The sequence below is a fragment of the Lissotriton helveticus genome, chromosome 3_2 (assembly GCF_964261635.1).
Source record: "Lissotriton helveticus chromosome 3_2, aLisHel1.1, whole genome shotgun sequence".
Lineage (NCBI taxonomy): Eukaryota > Metazoa > Chordata > Amphibia > Caudata > Salamandridae > Lissotriton > Lissotriton helveticus.
Window position 1 is genome coordinate 189,352,119 of NC_136062.1, and position 26,776 is coordinate 189,378,894.

A 26,776-nucleotide genomic window follows, 5' to 3' on the forward strand; every position below is an offset into this window, starting at 1 on the left:
TAACCCAATTTTAAGACATTTAAAACGGAGTCAAGCGTACCTGTTTTAGTCTGCATGTGTTTGTAGAAATCTCATGTGAAATCCTACGAACACCTCACCATACCCGACTTAAAGCACTTGTACGCAATTATTTACAGCAGAATAAATTTTTCAGTGGGTGTTACCACCCCAAACACCCATCCTGAACCTACGCCCCTGTGCAAGATAGAGAGGTAATGATGTCTGCGAAAGAAGTGCACAGGTAACCAGCTGTAAACTGCTCAGCCCTGTGAAGTCAAACACCGCCATTTGGAAGAAAAATATTTCAATAACCACAGCATTGAATGGCACGTGGTACAATCACATTCAATGTATTGGTTTGGTTTAGAGCGGTCTCTGCACGTCTCCTCTATCAACTTGAAGACTCTGAAAAATGTTTCACAATTACTCAATAAAACAAGCACCTCCCTCACTGCGTTGCGAAACTTCTCGATGCCGGTCAGGAAGAGAGCAGTGATCGGCGCGCGGCGGAGACGCTGGCGTCGTGAGCGTGCGCGCGACCTAATCCGCGCGTGGCCAGCACTTGTCGCTCCCTCTCCCATTAGGAATGCTGGGCGCGTGCCCAGGTCTTGTCTCCTTTTGGCGGCTTTGGCGGCTGACATGATTACAATAGTTCTCTGCCGAGAACTCGCTTCGCGCTTCTCTAGGCCGAGACCGAAACAAACAAGGGACGTTGCTTTGCCATCTGAACTGGAGTTCCGCAGTACTCTATGTTGTAGCTCTGAACTGTCTCTAGGACCCAAGGGTCCGATGTAAGTTCTAACTATTTGTGAGCGAACAACCTCAGCCTCTCCCCAATCTTTGAGGGCAAGAAAGGGTACTGCTTACCGTTGAATCCTCTAGGTGCATCAGCCACTCCTCGGGCGGCACTGTTGGCTTTGCCCTTTCTGGCCCTCCAGTTGGGGAGGAAGGTTCCCTGTCGGTCGTCATTCCATCTTTTGTGGATACCCTTTGTTGGGGCCTTCCTGGAAGGAGCAGCTGAAGGAGCGGCCGGAGGAGCGACCCTTGCCTCTTCCGGCCCAGCGAAAATTTTCCCTGGGAAAATATTTTTTACGGATGTCTGCACTTTGTCTAGCGCTGAAAACATAGCCACTAATTACCCAAGCTCTTTTACAAGGGGCTCTCCAAACAAACTGCCTCGTGCAATTGCCCCTGTCTTTGGTGTAGACAACTCCCCCAATTTAGGGTCTATTTTGATCAGGAGGAAACGTCATCTCTCTGCGGATAGGGCACAGTTGCATTACCCAACAGACACACCGCCCTCTGCACCCATCCCGCCACAATCTCTGTGGGTAAGGGAGTTCCCATTTGCCAGCCTGGGGGGGCAAAGTAGCGGCCATCACTGACATAGACCCCAATATGTGTGCCTTCTTTGGTTAGTATATGAAGGACCCCAAAAAGGGGGTTGACTGCTCCTGGAGAACGTGTAAAGATAAATTATTAGACTACAGGAAGAAGCCCAAATTTGAGTATATTTCCACAGTACAGAAAAAGTGACATGAGAAAACCACTTTTTACCCCTACACTGATTGGATGTAACAATTACTTCTTAAAACGAATAGGAATGAAAAAATGTTGTGGCATAAACCATAGATGCAGACACGCAAAGTGTTATATGCTATTTAATACCATTGTTTGGAGAGGGTACAGTCATCATGGCTCACAGTAGCACCTTGCTTTAAAGAGGTTGTGAAAGAGGACCTCCTGTTTACTCAGCATGGCCATTTTGGTGAAGTATGGGTTAATTTAGGTGGAAGTGGAAGGCAGTGACTGTAGATGCCACAAAAGGAAGTTGCACATCGGTCCTTGTCCTAGTGTTGCAGTCATGTCGGATAAATGTGCCTCACTTTGAACCTCAGACCATCTAAGGGGGCATTACAATGGTATGTGTATCTCTCAAGGGCCCCAAGTAGATACAAAACAGAAATCATGTACTATAAACATGCACTGTTTTCTTCACTACACTTTTAGGAGTTTGTTTTTGAAAAACAAAAAAAACTGTTAATAGTTATGTGTACGTCCGTCAAAACCAACGGCGGTTGAACTCCAACCTTTTAGTATACTGAAAGGAACCGCTGTGATGGTGGGTCCTTTAAATGTACAGAGATGACCGAAGAGCTGGGATCTTCTCTAAATTTGGCAGACAGATTAGCCTCGGGATGGCGGAGGTAATGTCCTCTGGACACTACTCCGTCCGCCAAACCTTAAATCAGGCCCTAAGTGTTTAGTCATTGCCAAATCCAGTATGGTCAGTCTTACACTGAGATGCACTCATTATCATATAATTAATGCCTCTTGGTGCAAAAGTGGGCCTTTTAGTGAAGGAGACCGAAATGAAGGGTGGGCTAGTAACTACAAATAAAGCAAGACTTCTAGAGGAAAACCTGACGCATGAGCAAGGTCCAATGTGAAATAAATTCAGCGCACCAGTTTGAAAAGGCAGTGACAATATAGATAATGTGCCCTGGATAAAAACAACATTTCAACAGTCTCAGGAGCATGGTGAGCCCTATCAAGACAACAGATCTTACATATGATGAATGAGATGGGTAATGGTTCTCTCGGTAATGGGTTAGTGAGTAGACTGGTGCAGGTTGGTTCTGCATGGCAACCTGCATATTGGGGGAAACTGGAAGACTTCCAGGTTTTACAGTTGATGGGGAATGCAGAAACCTTTATGCCACCTCACTCACAGAGAGGTCCAAGAACCATAAAGCTTGGCATCGCCTCTGATACAGGCCTAAAGAGCAGTAACTCTAGAGCACACCTTCCTCTCCACTTCGATTCACAGGAAGCTATAGAGCCCAATGCTCCAGGGCTCTAAATGGCCTTCTCCCCAATGGGTGATTGCTGGAGTGAAAGCCATTCCCAGACATGCTTCTTTGTTCAATGTTTTCATGCATGTTTTGATTGTGACAAAGAAAAAAGTTCTCTAACAAAAAGGAACTAAACTGGACACTAGTTCTCTGCCTTCAACCGTTGTCACACTTTCTCTGCCTCCCCTCATCTGTCGCTATGCATGTTGTGTTCTTTTGTAGTATCCTCTGTATTCCCCTTGCCTGTATGGCTGAGCAGGTGCCTGGAATGCTAAGGGTAAATTATATAATAGAGTGTTGGTGTGTACTTTGCAGTAGAAGCTAGGAGAGTGGGATAGATAGAGGAAGGATGGAGCCCTGACGGGATCTACCTGCTGTGGCTGTAGCCTAAGGACCTAACATGCGATAAAGAACTTACCACCTACTTTAATGGCTCCAGACTCTTGCATGAAGACCCTGTCCTCTAACTATAACATTTTGGTGACAAGCTGTTAAGGATCTGTGTGAAAATGCAGCAAGACTGGTGAAAATTGGGTACTATTTTGGCAGGGAAGAAGCCTGTTATGGGAAGGTAGATGACCCAGTGACCATGGAGGACTAATATAGGGCATCCCACCCTCAAATCCACCCGCAAGACATGTCCGCTGAAGCAGCTAAGGAGGAGGAGTCCTCTATAGACAGTGGGTCAGGGCTGGTAAGGTGAAAAAGCCAGCTGAGGGTAGATATAAATTGAGGTCATATGTCCAAGTGTATAATCCTAAACTTAAGGACAGCGCTATGAATACAGTGCAATAAGGACAGCGCTATTGAGACAGTACTGTGGAGACAGTGGGATGATGTACGAAATCTACTTTACAGTAAGCATTACTCTAAAATGGTCCACGGAGCTTAATGCAACAATATATTCAATGTTGACTGTGACATAAGGAACAGAGCTGGTATGATTTCTCAAATAAGATCACTGTGGTGCAGGCTAATCCGTACCTTTGGAGGGTCCTGTGTCGAAGTGACTAGTGGAGCTCACAAGGCTCTTGCTAGAGCTGTGGTCAAGGTGATGGACAAAGTCCTTGTGACAATGCGCAGCTGTAGGTAAATGGGAACTTTCCTCTCCGGTGCGAGTCTGTCAGCGCAGGAATCTGTGATGTATGGGGGCAAAGCAGCACAACTTGCTTCTGAGAGAGACTCACCAGTGTCTTGAAACCAGACCTAGCCAGGGACCACCTGCACTCATTTTTGGGGGCCAGTACTTTTTTTTCCACATCAGGCAACAACTTAGAGCAAGAGAGGGAGAAAAACACAAATCCTAAAGACGGAGGAAGAGAAAGACAGAAAAACCATTACTAAGAGAGCAAAGCAGGGACCGAAAAGAGTGAGATAAATGGCCAGGGAGTGTCTAGTAGTGAAATAAAGAGGCATCAAGTGTTTTAAGACTACGCATCCTTGGTATACCATGGCCCAACGTTTTATTGCGCCAGCATTGGGATTCTGAGAAGAGCTTTGGGCACCGGCACTCATTATTTTTAAAATTAAGCACTGAGGTAGTAAGCTGATGCTTAATTGGGACAGGTTTTAAAATACCGAAGAAATATTATCCAAGGACTCCTGATTAATTTAGGAAGAGAAGTAGGACCATCTCCAATGGCACTGGAGATAGAAATGAGACTGTGTTGTTCAAGGATATACTGTGTCCCCGATGTCTCCTGAAGTCATGGGAAATAGAAACATCACCTGACTCGCATCTCTCCAATTATGATCTTAAAATATGACATTTTGTTAATTATTCAGCAGGTGTATTTGGCATTCTTGAAGTTTGTATTTTTCTATGTGCTTCTGTTAAGAAATCTGCCTTATTTCGCACTGTGAAGTTAATTCGGTTGGGGAACAGTTTGGTTGGTGATTCTTGCATATTGACACGCGTCATGCACATCCTATTGGTAATGCATGTGTCAGAATAATAAATCTCTATTTACGTTAATTTCTTTACGTTGATTTCTGTTGTTTGTGAATTGTAGTTTATATTAATTGTTACGGTGTCCTGACTAAGTACTGCAAGACAGGCTGCGAAATTTAAATTATCCACCTGCGGGTTGTTTTGGGAGCAGAGTGTGAACATTCACTTTTGATTCCATATAGTGTTTAGTTAGCTGTTTGGGGGTAAGCGTGTAGTACCCATCTGCATGTTGTGTACATATGTGCTGGTTGTGCATGTCAAAGTGTCAAGGATGGGGAGAAGAGAAGTACCCTGTCATGAGATATGAGTGTAGTACTTATACAGGCAGAAATTGGACGCCTGCAGCGGATCCAGAATGCCGCTGCGAGATCGGTGGTAGGACTACCTAGATCATGCCCTACTTCCAGTACCCTGCGCTCGCTGCACTGGCTCCCGGTGGCTCAGCGGATTCAGTTCAAGGTCCTCTGTGTCGCCTATAAAATACTCAAGGGGTCTCCGGCCATGATTCTGTCCAAACTTCTGGTTCATTACACTCCAGCGCGAGCTTTAAGATCTGCTGATTTAGAACTGGCTGTTGTTCCTCGCTTTAAGCGCAGTAGAGCTGGCGGACGTTCCTTCCAAGTCCGTGCGGCGGTGCTTTGGAACTCCCTCCCCCCGGCGATTCGCGCCTCCAGGGACCTGCTTTCCTTTCGCCGTGCGGTGAAAACTTTCTTGTTCCCTTAGTTTTATTTTACTGTGTGTTGTCACGTTGTGTTGTGCTGCTACCTTGTCGCGGCGCCAGGACGCTCCTTCGCTGGAGCATCTGTGCGCCTAATAAAAGCGCATAACATAACATAACATAACATAACATAACATGTCTGTTGGTGGAAACTTGGAAAAGAGCAGTACCCTGTTGCTAGATGTTGTATGCAGGAAGCACCCTATGTCCTGCGTAGTTGGGGAAGTGGCGTACCCTGTTGTGAGAAGTTTCATGGGGAGTACATCATAGTGTACTAAGTTGGGGAAGATTAGTGCCTCATCATGAGAATTTGCATGGGAGAGTACCCCGAAGTGTGCTAAATTAGTAGTCTGTTTTGAGAACTTGCATGTGGGAATACTCCACAAGTGCAATGTGGGATACTAGAATACCATGTTGGAAGACATAGCCAAAGAAGTTCTGTGTGAAGAAAAATTGTTTGGAAGTGTAGTGCCCCATGGAATTCTGGGTGATAGCCACATGTTTTTCCTGAGTTTTGTAGGTGGTAGCCACAAGCTTCACCTGAGGAATAATTCTGTACAGATGGGAAGAATTGACAGGTGTCTCATACAGGCAGGATATGATTATGCTTTTTTTGTGGTGTGTTTTATTCGGTTTGTGGATAATGGAGTCAGTCAGAGTTGTATTTAAATGAGAATACTTGTTGTAGCACTACGGTATTGTGGCTGATGATGTGGTATGACATCAATAGGAGTATTGCTGGACTGCGCCGGTCTTTGATTCTTGCGTTGTGCCAATAATTCTTCAGTGTGTGTCTACTGTAGACAGTCACTTTTGTGTTTGTAAGACAGCCTCACTTCTTCCGGTGCAGTTTCCCAGATGGCATGGTGTTGGGTGCAGATAAAGTGTTTTATCGGCCTGGAAGTTGGTCACGTTGGTTTGGCCAGGTAGTGTGACTGGATATGTGGCTGCCCTTTTGTTTGTTCTACAGTATATTGTACTTGTGGGCAGGTGTGTGCTGCTTGTGGAAGATGGAAGGAGTGCGAGGTTGTTTTGCTGCCTAGTTTAGTAATGTGATGTGGATGTTCGATGACTCTGTATTAGTGTTGTTAGTGAGTACACATTTTCTGTTGGAATCTGCTCAAGGAAGTTTGAGCTAAGGTGATTTATAATTAAACTTTCTGTTTTTGGTTGTTTGTGCCTTGAATTTATATGCTTAGGGATGACAGGGAAACCCTTTGTCGAAGGAAGCTGTTGGGTTCTGTGCCCTGGCTGTCAATTCAATTCACAAACTTTATTCGACAATTAAGTCATAAAAGTATACATACATATATTACACCATTAAAGATAAAAAAAGACATTAAAATCCATACAATAAATAATTTTCCTAAAAAAGTATTAAACTAGAATAGACTATGTCGAATTGCAGTTTAAAAAAGATATAAAACTATTTCATAAACATACATTGGTACAGGGGAATCTTGTGCAAACTTTACAAGTGGTGGCCCATAAGTGCTAAGACCATACAATTTGATCTTCACATTTTTACTGCTATGTATTTTGTGCGGATTACCCATGCCCATTTCAAAAATTTAGCCACAGCAACAGCAATTGTAGGCATCGAGTCTGAAGTTAAAATTCTAAGAGCCTCAGCGTGTCTTTGGAGCCCTAGTAGTTTACATAAAGGCTTAATCCACAATGATCTGGGGGCTGTATATAGGGGACAAAAGAATAAAAAATGACTGATTGTCTCTTGCTCCTCCTCACAGTTGGGGCATCTATCAATTCCACTTTTATCTGCCCATTTAACCGTAAAAGATCTTACTGGGAGTGATCCTACTCTAAGCTGGAAATAGAGCTTACGATCCTGTTGTTTGGCAATAATGTCCCAGTATTGTTCTAGTTTCGGTAGGGTTTTAAAGTCCATAAAGCGACTAGTTAAATGTGCGGAGAGACCCTCTGACCTAGCTTCAGATATCACCATTTCCCAGTATTTTTCTTTTAGTAGTTTTTTAGAGGGAAAATTGGCATGTTCTGGGTCCTCCCATAAGTCAATCATCCCTAACCTAGAAAGTATCAACTTGATGTTCTTAAGCCAATGAATTTTTTGGGACGTGTCCTTAGCCATTACCTCCTTCAGTCCTTGAGCATAATGCTGTAGTTCTTCAGTCGTCCACAGCCGGCACCAGTAGAGAACCGGACGCAAAAAGGCTAAGTCCTGGACCGCCTTTTTTCCAAGGTCCCACATTAGCGGCACTAAAGGGGTACTTATGGGGACACTAGTAGCTTTTCTAAGAAATTCATTTTCAGCTAGCGTTAATTTCCTAAGATCTTCAAAGCCCCATAGTTCGGCTCCATACAAGGCCGAACCTAGGACCTTCATCCCATATACTTCAAGTAACGGACTAATGGGCTTAGTTGTTGAAGTGGAGAATTTTTTTAGAAGAATACCTGCCTGCTGACGGAGTCTTAGAACCGCAATATCTAGTTGGCTGGACCACCCCAAGTCTTTCTGAAGGGTCACCCCCAGGTAGGTAAAAGCGTCTACACGCTCCAACGGGGAACCATTCATATTAATCAGCCCTCTAAAAGGTCTATTTGACCCACACGTTTTGCGACCAGTTAAAACCATATACTTTGTTTTTGTAGTATTTATTTCTAGTCCCCTGTCCGAACAGAAATTTTCAAACCTTTTCAGCGCTTGCTGGAGTCCACTCGGAGTCTTTGAGATGATGAGAGTGTTGTCCGCGAACATGAGGATCGGGACCCGCTCGCCAGACATCACGGGGGCATCGGTCGGGACCAGGGAGAGGAAATCCGCGACCCCATTCACAAAGAGCGAGAACAGGGTGGGCGCCATAACACAACCCTGCCTTACTCCTCGCTCCACCGGAAAGGGCTCGGTGACCTCCCCCTGGGATCCCCACCGTACCCGCGCGAAAGTATCCTCATGCAGGCGGACAATCAGACTCAACAAATCAGGTGCCATCCCCAGATCTGCTAAAACTTTCCATAGTATATTACGAGGGACCAGATCGAATGCCGCTTTTAGATCAACAAAAACGGCATACAAAGTGCCCTTTTCCAAGACCACGGTGCGCCAATATAACATGATGAACCTAAAGACCTGGTCGATGGTGCTTGTTTTTGGGCGGAACCCAGCCTGGAGGTGACTTAAAATATTGTCATTATCCATCCAGGACTGGATTTTGCCCAAAACCAACCGACCCACAATTTTTTGTAGACAGTCGATTAGACTTATTGGTCTATAATTGGCTGCAAGTGACTTGTCCCCCTTTTTGTATACCGGCACAATTTCTGCCCCTTTCCAAGAGATGGGCACTTCCATCCCTTGAGCTACGGCGTTTGCCAGATAAAAGATATAAAGACGCCAGCGCCTTCTATTGTTCAGGAATAAATCTGCAGGGACACAATCCATTCCGGTAGCACGCCCCTCAGTGACTAGATCCAGCGCCCTGTCCACCTCATTCAACGAAAAGGGAGGTTCCTTATACACAATATGTGGGTGATCACCTAAGCTGTTATCATTTGTACGGGCAGCATATTGGGGCTTAAAATAGTCGACCCAGGAGTTACGGTCAACGTTGTTGTGGGGACTCTCTCCATAACCTCCCCTGTCCCACTTAAAGATTTCCCAAAAAAGTTTGGAATTCTTTGCAGAACAAGCAACTTTCAAATCCTGCCACAGGCCCTCTTCCCAGTCCTTTTTAGCAGCAATTTGTTTACGCCTGTAATTTGCCCTGGCCAGTCTTATTACTCCCATATCTTTGAGCTTTAGGGCTAAACCCAATTCCCTCCTTGCTTGGCGACAAGAGCTATCATACCAGCTCTCTGGTTTTTTAGTTATAAATCTTTTATTCCCTAAGCTGGGTTTACAGAAATATGATCTCAGTTTAGTAAAGAACCTGTTGTGAGCCTCTATCAAAGAATAGGGGGGAGATCCTTTCCGCATAACGTCCTCCATCGCCTCTAAGGCCCCTTCCAGGTCTACATCAATGGAACTAGTTATTTCATGATTCCCAGCAACTTTACACCATTTAAGGTGTCGTTCATCATTTGCCATTACAAGGTCAGGGCGGGAATTCCCTTGGTAAGCGTCGTCAACTATATGGATGCCCAATTTTAGCTTTGCACACAGGGGGTTATGGTCGCTTTCAATACGTGCTACAACCTCCATATCCAGGAGAATTGACCACAGATTGAGAGAGACCAATAAATAGTCGATGTTGCTTACCCTAATACCATTATCAAAGGTTTCCTTCCCCATTTTATCAGAAGGTGTACGCCCGTTGGCGGCCCTCAGCTCGTTCTTCAAACAAAAACCCTTTAGCTGAATAGCAGCTTCGGTCCATTTTTTTATAGGTTTAGTGCTAAGTTGAGGGATTCCCCACCTAGCATCCTCCTCTTCTGTCAAATGGATATCGTCAGGGCCAAGGGGTTCAAAGGTGGTGTTGAAGTCCCCTGCAATCAGTGTCTTTGTGTTTATAGGGGAAGCCTGTAGTAAAATATCAAGATTAGCTACAACTTCCGATTTCCTACCACCTGGGAGCCCCCTGGCGTAAACATTAAAGATGTCAACTACTATATTTGCATGGAAGCTAAACCTGACACCAAGAATGTCATCACATTCAGTTGGGAGCAACTGGGTTTTACATTTTAGGGACTGCTTGACCCATATAACCAGCCCTCCCATAGGTCGCCCTTTTGATTTTTTTATAGCCGGGACATAAAAGTTCAGATATCCACCTCTAAACAATGGTTCCACTGCCCAGACTTCTTGGAATAAACAAATATCAAAATGATAAATGAAGTCTGCCCAAACTTCCAAATTAAGTTTTGACCCCAACCCTGCCACATTCCAGGAAACCAGTGATATCCCACTTGAAGGACCATCGGATAGAGTGGCTGGTACACCCCGAACGGTTGGTTCTTCTCGATTAGGATATATATTAGGAAGTCTATTTATGGACTGATCTATCTCTAGGGCTTTAAGGCTGATATCGCATATAGTACCTTGCCCTAATTCAGCCATCCCTCACCATTCCTACCCTGAACCTGAACCTGCACATTCTCTTTAACAGCCTCATACCCTTCTCTACCTTCCCCTCCCCTACTAACTAGTATGGAATTTTCTTGTTCTTGTTCATACTGTCAATCACAGTCCCCTAACCCCAACAGGGCCTGGTATCTGTTGAACAGCCTAATATTCCCCAAGGGGCAGAAATTAGGTACTGAGTTCTGGGAAAACATATCCCTCTCAAAGGAAACTGGAGTAAGGGGGCCGTAGAAATAGGCTAGGGGTAGAGCTTGTATCCCAGTAGTCATATCGTTATGTGACCAGTTACAGATTAAATTAACGCATGTCTGGTCTCTAAAGTTAATAACGATACAATCTCCTGCCACAGTCTTACATCCCCTGCCTATCCAATTAACTCTCCTGACACCCATGACTTCAGCACGCATATTCACTGGCAATGGGCGATTTTTATTTAGCCAGAACATAGATTTGTGCTTAAGATCTTGGTAAGATTCACGTTTCCCATGTGCTAGTGGGGGAACCCCCACCAGAACTACCACAAAAGGGGCTGCTTGGGGGGGGAGATTAATATAACGGGGGGGGAGGCGCACTATGCGCTCTACTTGCAGTAGGTATACTTGGTTGTTTATCCTGTGACTTGGTTCTATCACCCACAACTTTCTCTCTATTCAATGGCTTTGCACCTGCTCCTGCGGGATTAGTTACCGGAGAGGGAACTACTCCTGACAGGGAAACTTGTGTTATCGCACTAGATTGGAGTGTACTTCCTACTCCTTTATCGGGAGCAGGTTGTTGATTAACAGTTGGCCCCTTTTCAACAGCCTGAACAGGCCTTGTGGACTGACCTGATCCAATTGCACTATGAGAGGTGGAAGGGTCATTTGCTTCATTCACTTTTGGTCTGGAAATATGTGAACTACGGCTTGGGCCTGCCTGTTTCTGAGCTGTTGCCAATGAAAGTTCAAGACACACCAGTCTATTTTCGATGGAGTCCAGCCGATTATGCAGGGGATGACACATTTTCTTGAAGGAGGCCTCCAATCTTTTCCAGAAAGAAGGACCCTATTGTCCAGATGGGTTCCCTGCCCGCTTCTGTCTGTCCCATCCAATAGTACGGGGCTGGTTTGCGACGTCACGATTGGGTCATCGGGTGGATCGTCAGATGGAACATTATTTTTACAAGGTCTGGCTTTTTTACCACCGGCGTTAATTTGGGGTCCCGGGCGTTTCCTTCTTGGTTGCTCCCTCCCCTTTAGTTGGATCATAATAGCTTTCACTTGGCCAGCGGATCGAGTCTTAATTTTAGGAGAGGATTCTCTGACCAAGTCGCTACTGGATACTCCTTCTTTTGGGGAATTGTCGCTTATAACCACAGTCGCCGATTGGGATGGAGAAGAAATTACCACCCCTGATTGAGGAAGCGAACCCTGCAAATTAGAATCTAGAGTGGTAGGTGATCTAGCGTGTGCCAGAGGGCCCAGAGAGGATCTTTTGTCAAAGGGTGTATCCAAAGATAGTCTTTTTTTTGTAAGTTCTATATCTTTGGCAAGTGCAGTTGATACCCTTATGAGAAACTTATCAAGAGTTCCTAATAGTGTTCCACCAGTGGATTTCCTACAGCTAGGTTCGCCATCTTGTAGGGTAGACATCCTTTGGTGAAGTGCAAAACAAAATTTAGCGAGAGTCAATATGGCACTAACCTTATTTAAAGAGTAGCCGGTGTTAGAGGGGTGGCCCGTCCCGTCCTTTCTCGGCCTTGAACGGGCTTAAACGGGCCCGCCCTTGGCCCGGGCTTCGCCCGGCTCGTCCCGCGACACGGGGGAAGCGCCGGTGATTTGAGCGGCTCCGTGCGTGTCAACCGGCGTGTGTGGGCGGGGTCGCCGGGAACTCTGGGGGATGTAGTCCCCCCGCTCGGCGGCCGCGAGGTGTAGGCGGCGGCGGGGGGGACCAAGTGCCCAGAAGAGGAAGCGCTCGTGAGCGCGTTGCCCAGCAGCAGGTTTGGATCTCTTTTGCCCAGGTCAGGTTGTCTGCTCCCTCGTATCTCTCTCCACCATGACTGAGCGCCCATGGCTGCATGTCTTACATCTATAAATGTTATATGGTGTCATTGTTAGTGTGCTGAAAGTAGAGCCTCATGTCTGAGGTGGTTGCAGGACTTGCATGTCTTGCACCGTAGTTGCTGTTGTGTTTCTTTGTTTGACAGGAGGTGTGGGGAGCCTCATGTCTTTACCTGTTGCAGATTTAGTGTGACTGCTCCTTGTTATCTTTGTGTATCTTCATGGGTATGGTAGATTTTAATAGGTTGTTGTTTGCAGAATGAGTAAGCTAGGCATGTTGTCGATTGAAATACTTACTTTGCATGCCAGAAAATGGTTGTTCGCTGTTTTGTTGTTTGTTATATAGAGAGGTACGTAGGATCCTTTGCCTGTATGTCTGAGCTGGTGTCTGGAGTGCTGAGAGTGAATGTTTAATGGAAGGTTGGTGTGTGGTCTGGATTGAAAGCCGGGAGATATGGACAGAACCTACCTGTTGTTGCTGTAACCTAACGACCTCATATGGAATAAATGACTTACCTTCTACTGACATGGCTCCAGACTCTTGCATCCAGGGCCGGTGCTAGTCATGGGCAATGTGCAGCTGCCCAGGGCCGCATACTCAGCCCACCAAAATGGGACTGCGACACAGTGAGGCAACGGCACACTGATCTCCTTGTGCCCCCGCAGATCCAATTAAGAGAAAGGCCTTGCGTTGCAATTGGGCCCACTTGAGGGTGCCCTCTCCCCTGGGCTACAAAGCTATGTTGTAGCATGGGGAGGACTAGCAGGGGGGAGTGGGGGGGGCTCCTATTTCCTACAATCCTAGTTGCAAGGAGACACATTCTACTAGTTTGTCCTTGCATCAGGCTTCCTGCCTCGCTGCCCATGCAGAAGCACCACAGCACACCCATTATCCCGCAATTTAGCTTTCTCAGATGAAAAGCACCTCTCACACCTTTAGCCCTTTATGAGCTGTAAAAGAGGTGCTTGTAGGTGGCTGAGAAGGAGGGGCTGCAGCCCAGGAGGGCTCTGCACAAAGCAGCTTCAGGAGCAGGGTCTTCTTTTGAGTTGCCAACGAACCTGAATGTGTCAATTTGTATGCAAATTAGAGGGGCCTCACGCATTCCCTTTCCACCTGGGGCCCCCAAAATCCTGATTGTATGTATATGTATTTTACCGAAAGGTCCAGCCCTCTAACTACAACATCTTGTTATTTGTTAGCCCTCTGTTTCTGTTATCTGACCTTCCACTTCCCACGCGGTTTCCTTCTTGTTGTGGAAGTCAGACTGGGCTATGGGGTAATCGACAGGTTTCCTGACATGTTGATGTCTCCTAAGGCAGGGCCATAGCCCGTCTGACGTTGTGTGACTGACGGAACATCTGATTTAACAGAGATTAGCCCGGCTCATTTAGCTCTCTCTGCTATTCTTTGCGTCACCCCTGTCTTCTCTTTTGTGTCTTCTCGCCTGTGTCCCTGCTTCCCCCATCTTCTCTCTCTGCCTCTCCCTTCCAGTGTGTATATTCTGTGTGTTATTGGTCCCCTCCTTCCGAAGATACTGTCTCTCTTCTCCAGTCGCTGTCTTCCTATCCGAAGCTTCAATGATTTGTTTTGTTTCTTCATAAAAGGCGGGCGTGTGATTTCCAAGTATTAGTTCAAGAGCTGCTCCTGGAAAGGGTGATGTAACCAGACCCGCGTCTTCTTTACAGGATAGTGCGTGGTTGCCACGGAGACGGTGGACATCGCCGGAGCCCAGTCGGACCTCGCACGCCCGGAGCTGCCTGATGCCTGCCTCAGCCTTGTTAGCCTTGCTGGTAGCATGGAGGCCCGCGGCCTAGCCTTGTCCAAGGAGCGCCTCTAACTCTCCAGCGCCAATGGTGAGTCTGCGCAGCAGCCCCTCCACTCACAGCTTCCGGCGGAACCAAACTTTCGCTTTGGCTCTCACAAAATCATGTCCCCTCTTACACCTCATTCTCCATTTCTCCACCCCTCTCACATCAGTGCTGCCATTACTCTTCTGTCACACGCTGCTCTCTCTTCCTCTCTCCTGCTACCTGTCCTCCTTCCACACTCGCTTCGAACCCTCTCTCCCCAGCTCACAATCCGCCTGTGGCTTCTCTGTCACTCTTAGTTCACTCTCCTTTCATCTTACTTTCGCCCCGTTCTCACTTTGTTCTCACCGGTACTCACTCACTGCGAACCCGCTCTCATCCACTGTGCAATTGCTCTCACTCTTCGTTCACTCTCCCTTTATCTGACTTCCATCCTGGTCTCACCGGTCACTATTATCTGTAAGTCCTTCTTTCCCTCGCGTTCTGTATCCTTCTCTCTTGCACTCACTCAATTCCCCCTCTCTGTCACGCATTCTCACCTCAGAGTCAGCCACTCTTCTCTCTTCTCATTCAGACCTCCCTTCTTTCTTGTTCTCTGTACTTCCAACTCTGTCCTGTCTCTCCCTCTCACTGTCATTGCTTCAATCTCACTCCTCTTTGTGATACCATCGCCCTATGAGCAATTGTCTCTCCCACTCAGTCCCGCCTTCTCTCCCAGTCCATCTCACTCAGCCATCACTCATTCCCTCTTACAAACTGTACTCACATCTTCCTTTTCACACCCACCTCTCTTCTTCAGCGGAACCAGTTGTTTTGTCTGCCATCAGACACTCGACCCGCTCATCTCCCCTTTCACAAATGGCCTTCTTTCCTTCACTCTCAAGCAATCAATCCTCATTCTCACTCCTCTCCTCTCCCTTCCTCCCATTCTTACCTCACTCCTTCATACACACACTTAGTCCTCACTGCATCATACTGTCTGGCTTCTCTTCCGCCTTCACTTCTTCATCCACTGTCCTCGCCCTTTTACGCCCTCCATCAAGCTCAGTCCTGGTGTCTTGTAATCCACTCTGTCTTGTTTGCACACTCACTTGTATGTCTTCTTTTACAATTACTCAGCCCCCTTTTGTGTTACACTCAGTATTTGCTTCCTCCATCTTACTCTCAGTCCTGCAACCTTCCATATCATACTGACTTTTCGCTCTTTCTCCCTCGACCTTACCTAATGTGCATATGTCTGATATATTTATAAGCTATTGGATGAAGCAAAAGTGTCTGTGAAGGTATTATGAACATGCATTTAGGCCGTTTTAGATGTGATGGAGGTGACCCTTTCACTTTGGAAGGTTTCACTACTTGTATAGTTATTGGTTCAGGTAACACTGCCTTCATCCGGAGCCCAGAGTGGGTCAATTTAAGAGACAAAGGCATAGAAGACTATGGAGGGCAAATTGTTCCCTGGAACTCGATGTGTATGAAGACTGTGGAAAACGTCAGCACGCCTGGACTCCTCACCTTAAAAGCACAGCAACCTGAGCAGCTGAACCAGAGATGTAGGAACTGTTAGGGAATTCCTCCATGAATATATCTTGAGCACATACTAATCCCCATGCCCATTACCTCCTTGTAAGTCTTCCACGCCACATGATTAACGAAGTGAGCTTCAGCTCCACACCAGAACCCTCCCAAGCAAAAAGTTAGCCTCCCATCCCTTCCCAATGTGGCCGACCCATTTCACCCTTGGCCTCTATAAGAGGCGGGCCGGCCCAACCCTTCAGCCTGTTTTTTGGGTTCTGCACTCAATTGCTCTCCAGATGCGCCTTCAGGTAAGTGGTTGGTTCCTGCTGTAGCAGGTTCATGGGTCTGTGATTGGCTGTCCTGCTCTAGCGGACCCTAGGATCTGGGACCTCACCCCCCCCCTTCCTTTCCCCGGTTTTCTTGCAGGGTCTGCGTTAGCGAGTCACAGGTCTACGAGGGGTGCCGGGGTGGCCTGGGGCTCATTGTACGGCCCTCATTTTTTTATCTTCATCTCCCCGGCCATGTCGGTTGGTCTCTGCAGGGTCTGGGGCGGCTTCTCCCAGAGTCTCACTTTTTTCACGCTGGGGGGTAGTGTCCCGACGACTGCCAGGACTTGATCTGGCATGGTGGGGGCCAGCCATCTGTTCATCGTGACCACGCCCCCCCTCATTTGCATGGCACCCTGGCGGCCCAGTCGGGCTTTTTCTTCCGGCCTCGCTTGGTTCCATGCCGCCCGCCAGCCCAGCTGGGGAAGTGCGGTGGCGGGCTGCGGTGCTTCGCGTTTGTGTCTCTTGCAGTACCAGCCTGGCGCTTACCGGCTTTGAGGTAGTCAGGTCCTAGGTCACGGCTGGCGCCCGCTGCGGATTGCGCTCCTCTGGCCTCTCCGGCGAGTGTCTTTGCAGTTCTGGTGCTTGTTGGTTGATTGACCTCGGGGTCTGACACGACCTACGGGGGCAGGGTCGGGCGCGTCTTCCTGCGTGGCCAGGTGCTGCCGGTCCCGCTGGGCTGCATCAGCTGTGGTTTTTCGCCTGGTTCAGGCTATTTATTCCGGCTCCGACTCGTGGGGGCATTCTCTCTTTGCTGTTCCCCGTGTTGTGCTTTCTTTGTGCCTGTGTTCTGCTTTTTGAGACCATGGAGCAGGGGGATGCCCCGGTGGACGCTGGTTCCAACTCCCAGGCTCCTACTCAGGCTATGTCCTTTTAATCCATCCAGGAGATGATCCAGGCTTCAGTTTCGGCTGCCTTGGCTCAGCATGATGGGGGCAGAGTCCTTCTTCCCCAAAACGTCCTCCCATGGACCCCCCTCTGGTGTCTGATGCGGCGGGGGAAGAGGAGGACCTCCGGGGGCGCTATGTCCAGGGTCAGGAACTGCATGATGTGCTCAAGCACATCAAGGAGACTTGGCTTTTCCAGCTCCAGCAGCGGAGGAGCTCTCGGAGGACTACTTCTTGCAGAACCTGCGCAAGGAGCCTAAGTCACTTCCTCTTCATTCCTCCTTTAAGAAGGTGATCAAGGGTGAATGGTTGGAGGTGGATAAACAGGACTTCCCAAGGTACCTGGCAAAGCATTACACCATACAGGGCTTTGCCAAGGATTTCCCTCCATAAGTGAAGGTGGACTCTCTTATGGCGGGGCTGGCCTCTCAGGGCTCCATCATTTCCGAAGACACCTCACCTTCGGATCCGGTTGACAGGCAGGTGGAGGCCGCTGCCAAGCGTGCCTACTCAGCGGCCAATTTTTCTATCCGGGCCTTGGCCTACCTGTCATACACAGTGCAGTCCTTGAGGAAAGATTTCCAATTCTTGGCAGAGTTGCTAGACTAGGAAGCGGATGTGGTTCTGACCCTGTCTCTGATGGAGCAGCAGACTCGCCTGCTGTCGGACATTTCATTTGACACGTTGGGTGCCGCGGCTGGAGGCGCCGCTATTCAGGCCCGACGTCAAATCTGGTTGCACCACTGGAAGGCGTAGGCTGCCCAAAAGGCTCCGCTGATGAAGATCCCCTTCTCAGGGACGAAACTGTTCAAGACTTTCAAGGGCCGCTTCTCTGGCCCCAAGAGGGCGTTTTCCACCTCGTCTGTGGCTAGGGGCAGTGGGCCCTTCGAGGTAGGGGTAGCAGCCATGGGCACCCCTTCTTCTCCAAATCCTGGTCTCAGCCTGCTGCTTCCACCTCCGCTCCCAAATCCTGACTATCTTCTGGCATCGCCCAGTGGTATCCCGGTAGGCAGACGCCTTCGCCACTTCATCTCGGCGTGGGAATCCTCTGTCTCAGATCTTTGGGCTCTACGATTGTGAGGGAAGGTCTGGCCATCTCCTTCAGCTCCCCTCTTCTGGACGCTTTCCGCTGCCTTCCTCTCTAGTCAAACAGGTGGCCTTGCTGGCCAGCATCCAGGATCTACTCGGCAAGGGGGTTATCGGGCCTGTGCCACCGTCGCAGAGGGGATGCAGCGTCTGTACCATCCTGTTCCTGGTAAGGAAGGTGTCTGGGGATTTTCGGCTGAACTTGAACTTGAAGTGGTTGAATTCTTTCATTCCCCACACTAAGTTCAAGATGCTTTCTCTGCAGGAGATTCTACCGCTTCTGGTCCAGGGCTAGGTGGTCGCTTCTCTGGACCTGCTGGATGCTTACCTCCATGTGCCTGTCCATCCGGCCTCTCAGCGTTTCCTCCGGTTCTGCGTGGGGGACAGCCACTACCAGTCCCAGGTACTTCCTTTTGGTTTATCATCTGCCCCGAGGGTGTTCACCAAGATCCTGGCCCCCTTAGTGGATATTCTTCACCGGGAGGGGATCAGGGTGTTTCCGTACCTGGATGACTGGCTAATTTCTGCCTCTTCTTTTTCCAAGGGTAGGCTGCACTTCAGGAGGGTCTGCGAGGTTCTCACCGCCCACGGCTTCCTGATCAACCTGAGGAAGTCCCACCTGTCTCCCACCCAGGACTTGGTCTTCATTGGGGGTTGGTTGGACGTGCTCCAGGGGAGGGTGTTCTTGCCCCGGGAATGCCGGGACATCTTGTGGTGGGATCTGGGTGCTTTTCTGGGTCAGGATTTTGCTCCTGTGCGTGTGTGGTTGCTGGTTCAGGGGTTAATGTCGGCCACAATCATTGTTCTCCCCTGGGCTTGCCTCCACCTGTACCCGTTGGTCAATCACCTTCTGTCTCTCTGGGATGCCTGCTCAGGGGACTACGAGATCATGGTCCTGGTGTCCCCACAGATTCGGTCTGACCTGACCTGGAGTCCCACCTCTCCGAGGTTCTTCCTTTCCTGATCTCCCCGTCCCGGGTGGTCACGACCGATGCCAGTCACCTAGGCTGGGGGCCAACCTTGGGGCCTTAGTCGGCTCAGGGTCGTTGGGACCGTCTTCAGTCTCGGTGCTCCTCCAACTTCCGCGAGTTAAAGGACGTCCTGCCTGCTGGGAGTTTGCTCACTCTCTCCAGGGTCAGCACGTCTTGGTTCAGACGGACAACCAGGTGGTGAGGGGTTACATGAACCATCAGGGTGGTTGCCGAGTGCGCTCCCTCTGGTTGCTGACCTGGGAGCTGATGTCCTGGACGGAAGCAACGGTCCTGTCTCTCAGGGCGGTGTATCTCCCAGGGTCGGAGAATGTGGTGGCGGACCTTAGGAGTCGGGTGTTCCTTCTTATGTCTGCCCCATCCCTGCCGCCATCAGTATTTTGGCGCCTGGTGGACCGGTTTGGTCTTCCCCGTGTGGACCCGTTCCCAGACGACGGTAATACTCTCCTTCCCTGCTTCTGCACTCTCCATCCGTGTACAGGGGTTTGGCGGGTGATGCTCTATAGTTCCCTTGGCCTCAGGGTCTCATGTATGCCTTTACCCCTTTTCTCTTCATTCCTCTGGTGGCATGCTTCATCATTGGGTCCCACTCAAGGCACCGAGTTTACCTTGGGTGTGCTTCAACGCCTGATTACAGCGAAGCAGGTATTGTGCCGTGAGTGTGTGATGAAGGTGAATGGTGTGTGGGTTAAAAAACTGTCCAGGGGGGTCCCAGAACTCAAAGGACTATTTTAATGGTGGGCCCTTGGCAGTGATAATAAACTGAGAAGTGGATATTAGTGGAGATGATTACTGACTCCAATATCCAGTGTGGTCAACATGTTTCAGCCAGGTCTCAATGTTCAAGTGGCTTTCATCAGGACCTTGTGTGTGTGTCAGTAAATAGCGAATAGCAGCTCAGACCTGGAGTTACTGGGTTCTTTACAAGACAGTTTTTCATAATTTGAGCAAAAACAACTGCAGACACATTTTGCCTGCTCTGAACAGGAGGAAGGTTTTAGGGGGGTGTCAGTGAGAGAGTAGTCCACTCAACTCTGTCTTGCACTCTCGTATCTAATTTTTTCTCATTTGCACTCTTGCCTTTGTCATCCCTCCTACATTTCATTCATCCCATTCCTTTTCACTCGCGCCTTAACTCCTTAACGTCAGCCATCTCATAAATACCCACCCTTGAACTTCTGTCCTTGTACCTGAAAAATGGGCCATCATTAGGTATTGGGGAATGGGATGGGTTTGTTGGGGGCTCCAAACTGTTCCAGCCAGTTACCAGTGGCCTGGTGTTCCCTACCCTGAATTACCTTTTTTTGCACGTGTTGAAACCACTGGGGCTTTAGGGGCAGCTATGAGTAGAGGTACAGGCCAGCCTCCAAGTCAGCCTCTCCATAAAGCTGGGGAGAGCATTCAGCTCCAGAGGCTGCCTTGGTACTACAATCCTTTCCAGCCCACTCCCCCAGTACAGCAATCTGCTATGAAGAACCCGCAGCCCTTTACCACCTGCTTAAAGCAAAATGTCAGTAGAAATGTTGGCCTGCCCAGAAGCATACAAATCTGCACAAAAACGTTATTCTTCTTTTCAGGAAGTTTACCTTGTAATCCCTTTAAATCGCTGGGAAATAATGATCCGAATTGTTAATTTCAGCTCAGGTGTTTCACCAGGGAGTTAACAGGAACTTGTAGTGAGGCCCTTAATCCTCTCTGTTTCTACCTAATCCTAACCCTATGCCTTCCTTCTCATACTATGCCCTCTCCACTCAGACTCTTCTCTTTTTTCATTTCACATCATTCATCTCATATTATGCCCTCTCTCCTTTCATCTATATTTCAGCCATCTCCTTCCAGCTCGCATTCATCTGCCTGCATCTCGTATTTGCACTGTCCTTCCATTTTACACACATCTCTCACCCTTCTCATATTCAGTCCTGGCTCCTGTCTTGTCACACTTGTTTTTCTGTGCCTCCATCTTACGCTCTACCATCTCTCTTTGTTTGATACTCTCAATTCTTTCTCATTACTTATCAGCTCTCTGTGCTTTCCTATAACACTTTGCATTCTCACCTTTAGTCTCATACTCAGTCCCTTGTTTTTCTCTTTCACATTGTCTCTCTTCTTACCTCTCATATTTCATTCGTTCTTCTCCTCAAAACTTGCTAGACTCATTGAGGTTACAAGACATCACAGTGAGTTAAGCATTTACTGTTGACATTTGCTGTGTCTTAGAGTTACAGTTTAATTCTTGAAAATGCCAAATCCTCCTTTCACCCTTCCTAGGTCAATTGACTACAATTCAGTTGGTAAATGTAGTTGCCTGATATTTACAACTGGTACTGATAACATTAAGGCACAACACAACTACAATATAAATAGCTTAATAAAAGACATACCCCTAGATTCATCAAAGTCCCCTTTTGCGAGTCTGTAATAGCGATTATTAAGGAATCGCTATTACAGACTCGCAAAAGGGGATTCATGTACAAATCTCAGTTCTTTTTGCGAATCCTACAGCTTCCTTATTTGCGATTAGCTAATTGCTAATCGCAAATAAGGAATAACTCCCCATTCATCCCTAAAAGGAATGAATGGGAAGACATATCAATGTGCGAATCGCAATTAGCGAATCGCATTTTGATTTTGCGATTTCAAGGGTGCAGGGGTGTCCAAAGGACACCCTGTTGCACCCCTGAAATGATATTGGACGCTGGTGTTACACACACACATGTCCCAAGGACATGTGTGTGTGTAACAAACAACTTAGAAAAATGCACTTAAGTGCATTTTTCTAAGTTTCCGCAATTTACCACAAGGTTTGACTTCGCGGTAAATAGCGGCCCAAAATTGCGAAATCGCAATTTTTAAATGTTTCTTGAATTGCATTTAAGGAATCTCAAATAAAGATTCCTTAAATGCTATTCCTCGCAAAAATGCGAATTCTTTAACAGCGATTTTTGCATTTGGGATGATGAATCCCAAATGCAAAAATTGCGCTCGCAAAGGGCCAGATTCTCAGAATCTGGCCCTTTGCGAGCCGATTTTACGTTAATGAATCTAGCTGATAGGGCCTGATTTCTAGCTTAGCAAATGCGTTGCTCTGTCAGAAACACGACGCATATCTGGCCTGCATTATTACAAGTGCATTAGTGCAGAGTAGCCTGTCTGTAAACTCTAAATGAGGCTCTACCTCTTATTATTCACCCTTCTCCATACAAAGGATGAGACCCTCTGCTGATGTAATGCAACATTTACTTGTGTCATCCTCTTTCGCAGGACATCAAAGGTCAGTGCTGGACTGATGATGATTCCGAAGGAGAAAATGAATCTGAAGAGTTTCTTTATGGCGTCCAGGTAGGTCCTTCTGAAATGTTCTATTTATTTTAGTCTTCCTCAGCTGCTTCCTTTCTTCATAGCTGATGTTCTTGTTTTACCTAAACTGGAGTATATTTTTTATATATTAGATTATTATTACTTTTCTTTCTTTCATTCTAAAGGAAAAACAAAGTAGGAAGATACTTCTCCTGACCACATGTATCAGGGGTTTCTGGTCCTTTTCCACAAACCCTGGGGCAGCAGGGAGGTACCCAGTTAAATCTATGGTCACTACTGTTATTTTAAAGTGTGGTTGTATTCTAGGTACATATGGTGCACATTAACCAACCAACAAGTGGATGTGTTTAAACTGAACCCTATTCAATGTAAATTAATGTTGTGAATGCTGACCATCAGTATGGGCAGAGAGACTTGTGATGACACTGACCTAAAACCCAACATGTCTAAATTAGATGGCACATTAGATTATTTCTTCCGCAATCAGGTTTGAATGCATAAGGGCTGTCAGCACTAAAGGAGATCATTTATGAGCAGAGTTTACACATCTTGGATACTTCAAGGCTCGTGGTGGAGCATATGAGAAATACGACATACACATAATGCAAACTGTATTTATATCTTTCTTCAGATTTGCCTGAAGTGTCACCCTCAGTAAGTATGGATAGATTCCCTCGAGATGTGTATTGTGTGTTGTCCACAGAACAACATTGCCACTCAGTGTTAGGTTTCTCATCAGTTAATTGTGAAGACAGTGTAAGTGTAAAGAGAAACTTTTTGTTGTGTTACAGGCACTGGTATAGGGACTGGAGTTGAGCTGTAGTTAATCCTCCGAAAGTGTGCATAAGGGTACGGCTGCCAAATCGGAAAATTTAAATACTCTGGAGTGCAAAACTTAATGTTGAAGAAAAAGAAAAATGATAGTTGAGGAATTAATTGAGTAGTTTACTGAATTGGCTAAGGAAGACCACAAAGGATCATAGTGCGAGGCCAAAGTTCATCTTTGTACAGCATTAGAATCATGAGAACATGGAGTGGGACGTTGATATACCACTTTATATATCACAACCTGGGGATACACAGGATCCTATCCCAAGGAACAGGACAGACAGGCTTGCATAGACTACTACCCTGCTTCACCGTCCGAGGATTACAAATTCTAGGAATAATGCCCATCTGCACCTGATGGAACAGGCTCATATGACTCAAAAGGCATCTGTATGGGGTTCTGCTTGAAAAGGACAAAGAGGACTTTTTTTCGTTAGTGTAAATCCTCACCCATCTCTAGACAACATTTTTTTATATATTGAAGCTGCCACATGGTCTGCACACAAGTTCTTGTATCTTTAAAACACCAGCGACTGTAAATTGTTGATACCAAGTAATAAGAGGAAATATTTCCATACACAGCCACATGCATTTACCTTGGAACCGATGCAGGGTAATTTAGCTTTATTGTACAACTGCACAGAAAAGGTCAGTCTTTTCAAGCTTCATACAGGACTCCCTTCAGACATCGGGAGCAAGAAAACTGCTGCACCAGGGAAACAGTTTGAAGCACAAGCAGTTACAGGATGAAATTGGGTAGGAATGTTTAACTTTAATACTTACCAATTACGGAAAGACTTAAAAGATTTGCTACAGTGTCTCTCAGAAGACCTTAAGTAAATGTGTAAACCTATCATAAAAAGAGGTAAGGATTGTTTTCAACACCTGCCTTAATGTAGCCTTCGATTCAGCAAAGACACACTGTAGGCAGATGTCAATGGGTAGGTGCTGAGACTTTGTTATTTACTGTATAATTATGGGTTCTGTCCACAGGTTTAAATCCACATGCATAAAATGCACTTCGAAGGTGAAAACCTATTAGCAAAGTGGGTAGATGATAAACTGGGAAGGATCATGAAAGAATCAGAAACAGCGAAAGCGTTGGGCATTTTTGACCAAAGCCCCATTATCTTCGAAGATCCGTTTTGTACATAGGGTATCATCAGCAACATTATACACACATTTACCAACAGAAGCGTGATCCTGTCTGCAGTCAAGGCCCATCAATATCTGGCAGTAGCACACTTCCACCTAACTGTTCACTTGTGAAGCTAATGCAGCAGTTGAGGTTAGAGTTTCAGGAGTTCTGGCCCCTGGAAACAGTGATGAGACAGCTTTCCTTCTCAGTGACTATACTACTCCCAGCTGGGAAGGTCGAGGTGATTCCATTACAAGCAGTATGAGATAATGATAGATAAGAGAGTGCAACAGACCATACATCACCTTTTTTTGCATCAGATTGTATGTGAAAGGTAGAACATACCAATTTCATTTTCCACTATTGCAAGGCTATCTGTGCCCATAGGTCATAATGGGCAGTTTGCTTATAACATCTTATAAACTTAACTGACCCTGGGAACAAGGTAGGAAAATACAGTTTAGTATGCCTGAACTCAGAATGTTAAAGTGCATCTTTTGGTGTCGGTGATTTTTACATTCTGTGTTTGAAAATACCACTTTTAGAAAGTAAGTATTTTCTTGCCTAACCATCCAGTTTGCCTCTGCTATGTTTGTGTATTGCATGCCTAGATCTTTTCTGCCAGTGCCAAGATGCTCCTTGGAGTGAACGTCGCGCTTTATAAAAACACAGGGCTGGAGGAGGGCAGCGGCTCTTTCAGTCTGATGAGTCAGGGCTGGGCTGAATGAACCTGGGTTGAATTTAGAGTAGGGGGAGGAGATTTCCTTTCACCCGCCTGGACCAGGTCCTCTTTCAACAATGCTGTCTCCACCTCCTGCCAGAAAGCTGCACCAGAGAGGACAGAACTAGTTTTGCCTGGGTACAGACACTCTTTGCCTTCAGAGAACAAAGGATTTGTGTATATGTAAAGTGGGACCCAGACCCCAGAACTTTAGATCACTTCTGGGAAATCATGAGGAACCTTTGCCAAGGAGAAGAGCCGGAAAAGCTGAGGACGAATACTGCCCCTGTGCAGTTTGTTGTCTGGAGTTGGCCTGCAGTGGCTGCTTGCTGCCAAGGAAAGGAGAAAAAGGGCTTTGCTGTTTGCTTTGTCACCTGCTTGAAGAAAAGATCTCCAAGGGCTTCAAACTGAGCTTGCCTCCTGTTTGAAGTCTCTGGGGCACATAGACTTCACCACCAGCTCTCCTGAATTTCCTTGCTGGGAATTCCAACCTGCAAAGAGGTGCCTGCTTCTGTTTAGAATATCAACCACCACAGGGGCAGCCCTAACCACCTGAACCAGGGGCTATAAGTATTTTTCCTAACAAAGGTTCAGAATGTACCACAAACTAACATATCATAAGCACAATAAAGTAAAAAAAAGGGAGAAATGGAGATTTAAAAAGTTTTTGGCCCATGTAGAAAAATATATAATTCTGAAAAAATATGTGTGTAATTATAGAAATATATACAGAATTTATTTAAATTTAAAAGTTTACATAAGACTCAGACATATTGTCGGTATAACAAAACAATTACAATACATATACAAAAAACCAGACAAAAGGCACACACAAAGAGGTTACTTGGACATAAGAGTTCTAAAACCATACAAGAACTCCTATAAACAAAAACATTGTGTCCTCCTTAAGTTGTGGCCACAATAGTGTCGAGGGCATTTCGACCGTTGTCAAAAGTACATGGTCATCCTCAGGACAATTAATTTACTGAGCTTGTCACCAACCAATTTCCACGTTGTAAAATCGCAAACAAGCAAAGCCAAAGGTATGCTTGTATCAATGAAATTAATTTTACCAACTGCTCGGGAGCCAGGTATAAAGCTCCACTGACTTCAAAAACGCTCTGCCGTAACTGGTGCCAAAGATTAACAACAATCCATTATCGAAAGTGGCTGCTCAAAGTTCGCCAGTATCGAGACGCCCAAACGAACATGAATTAAGTTCAGGTCAGTAGTAATTCAGACGAGCCGCAATTCGGACTGCAAGGAGAAGAGCCGGAAAAGCTGAGGAGGAATACTGCCCCTGTGCTGTTTGTTGTCTGGAGTTGGCCTGCAGTGGCTGCTTGCTGCCAAGGAAAGGAGAAAAAGGACTTTGCTGTTTGCTTTGTCACCTGCTTGAAGAAAAGATCTCCAAGGGCTTCAAACTGAGCTTGCCTTCTGTTCTGAAGTCTCCGGGGCACAGAGACTTCACCACCAGCTCCCCTGAATTTCCTTGCTGGGAATTCCAACCTGCAAAGAGGTGCCTGCTTCTGTTTAGGAC

At 46.8% G+C, this 26,776-nt stretch overlaps 1 protein-coding gene across 7 annotated transcripts in view; it reads left to right on the forward strand.

Annotated features, from left to right (window-relative positions):
* The window catches only part of PARP6 (poly(ADP-ribose) polymerase family member 6), a 345,720-nt gene that overhangs the window by 46,630 nt on the left and 272,314 nt on the right, over positions 1-26,776 (forward strand). For all 7 annotated transcript variants that reach the window (XR_013609848.1, XR_013609850.1, XR_013609849.1 and 4 more), the window contains exons 2-3: positions 14,306-14,473; positions 22,496-22,573. Coding sequence is in view for 4 of the 7 variants with exons in the window: in XM_078685023.1 (XP_078541149.1) it covers positions 14,471-14,473; positions 22,496-22,573 (81 nt within the window). In the remaining 3 variants the exon portion in view is untranslated. The remainder of the gene's footprint in view (positions 1-14,305; positions 14,474-22,495; positions 22,574-26,776) is intronic.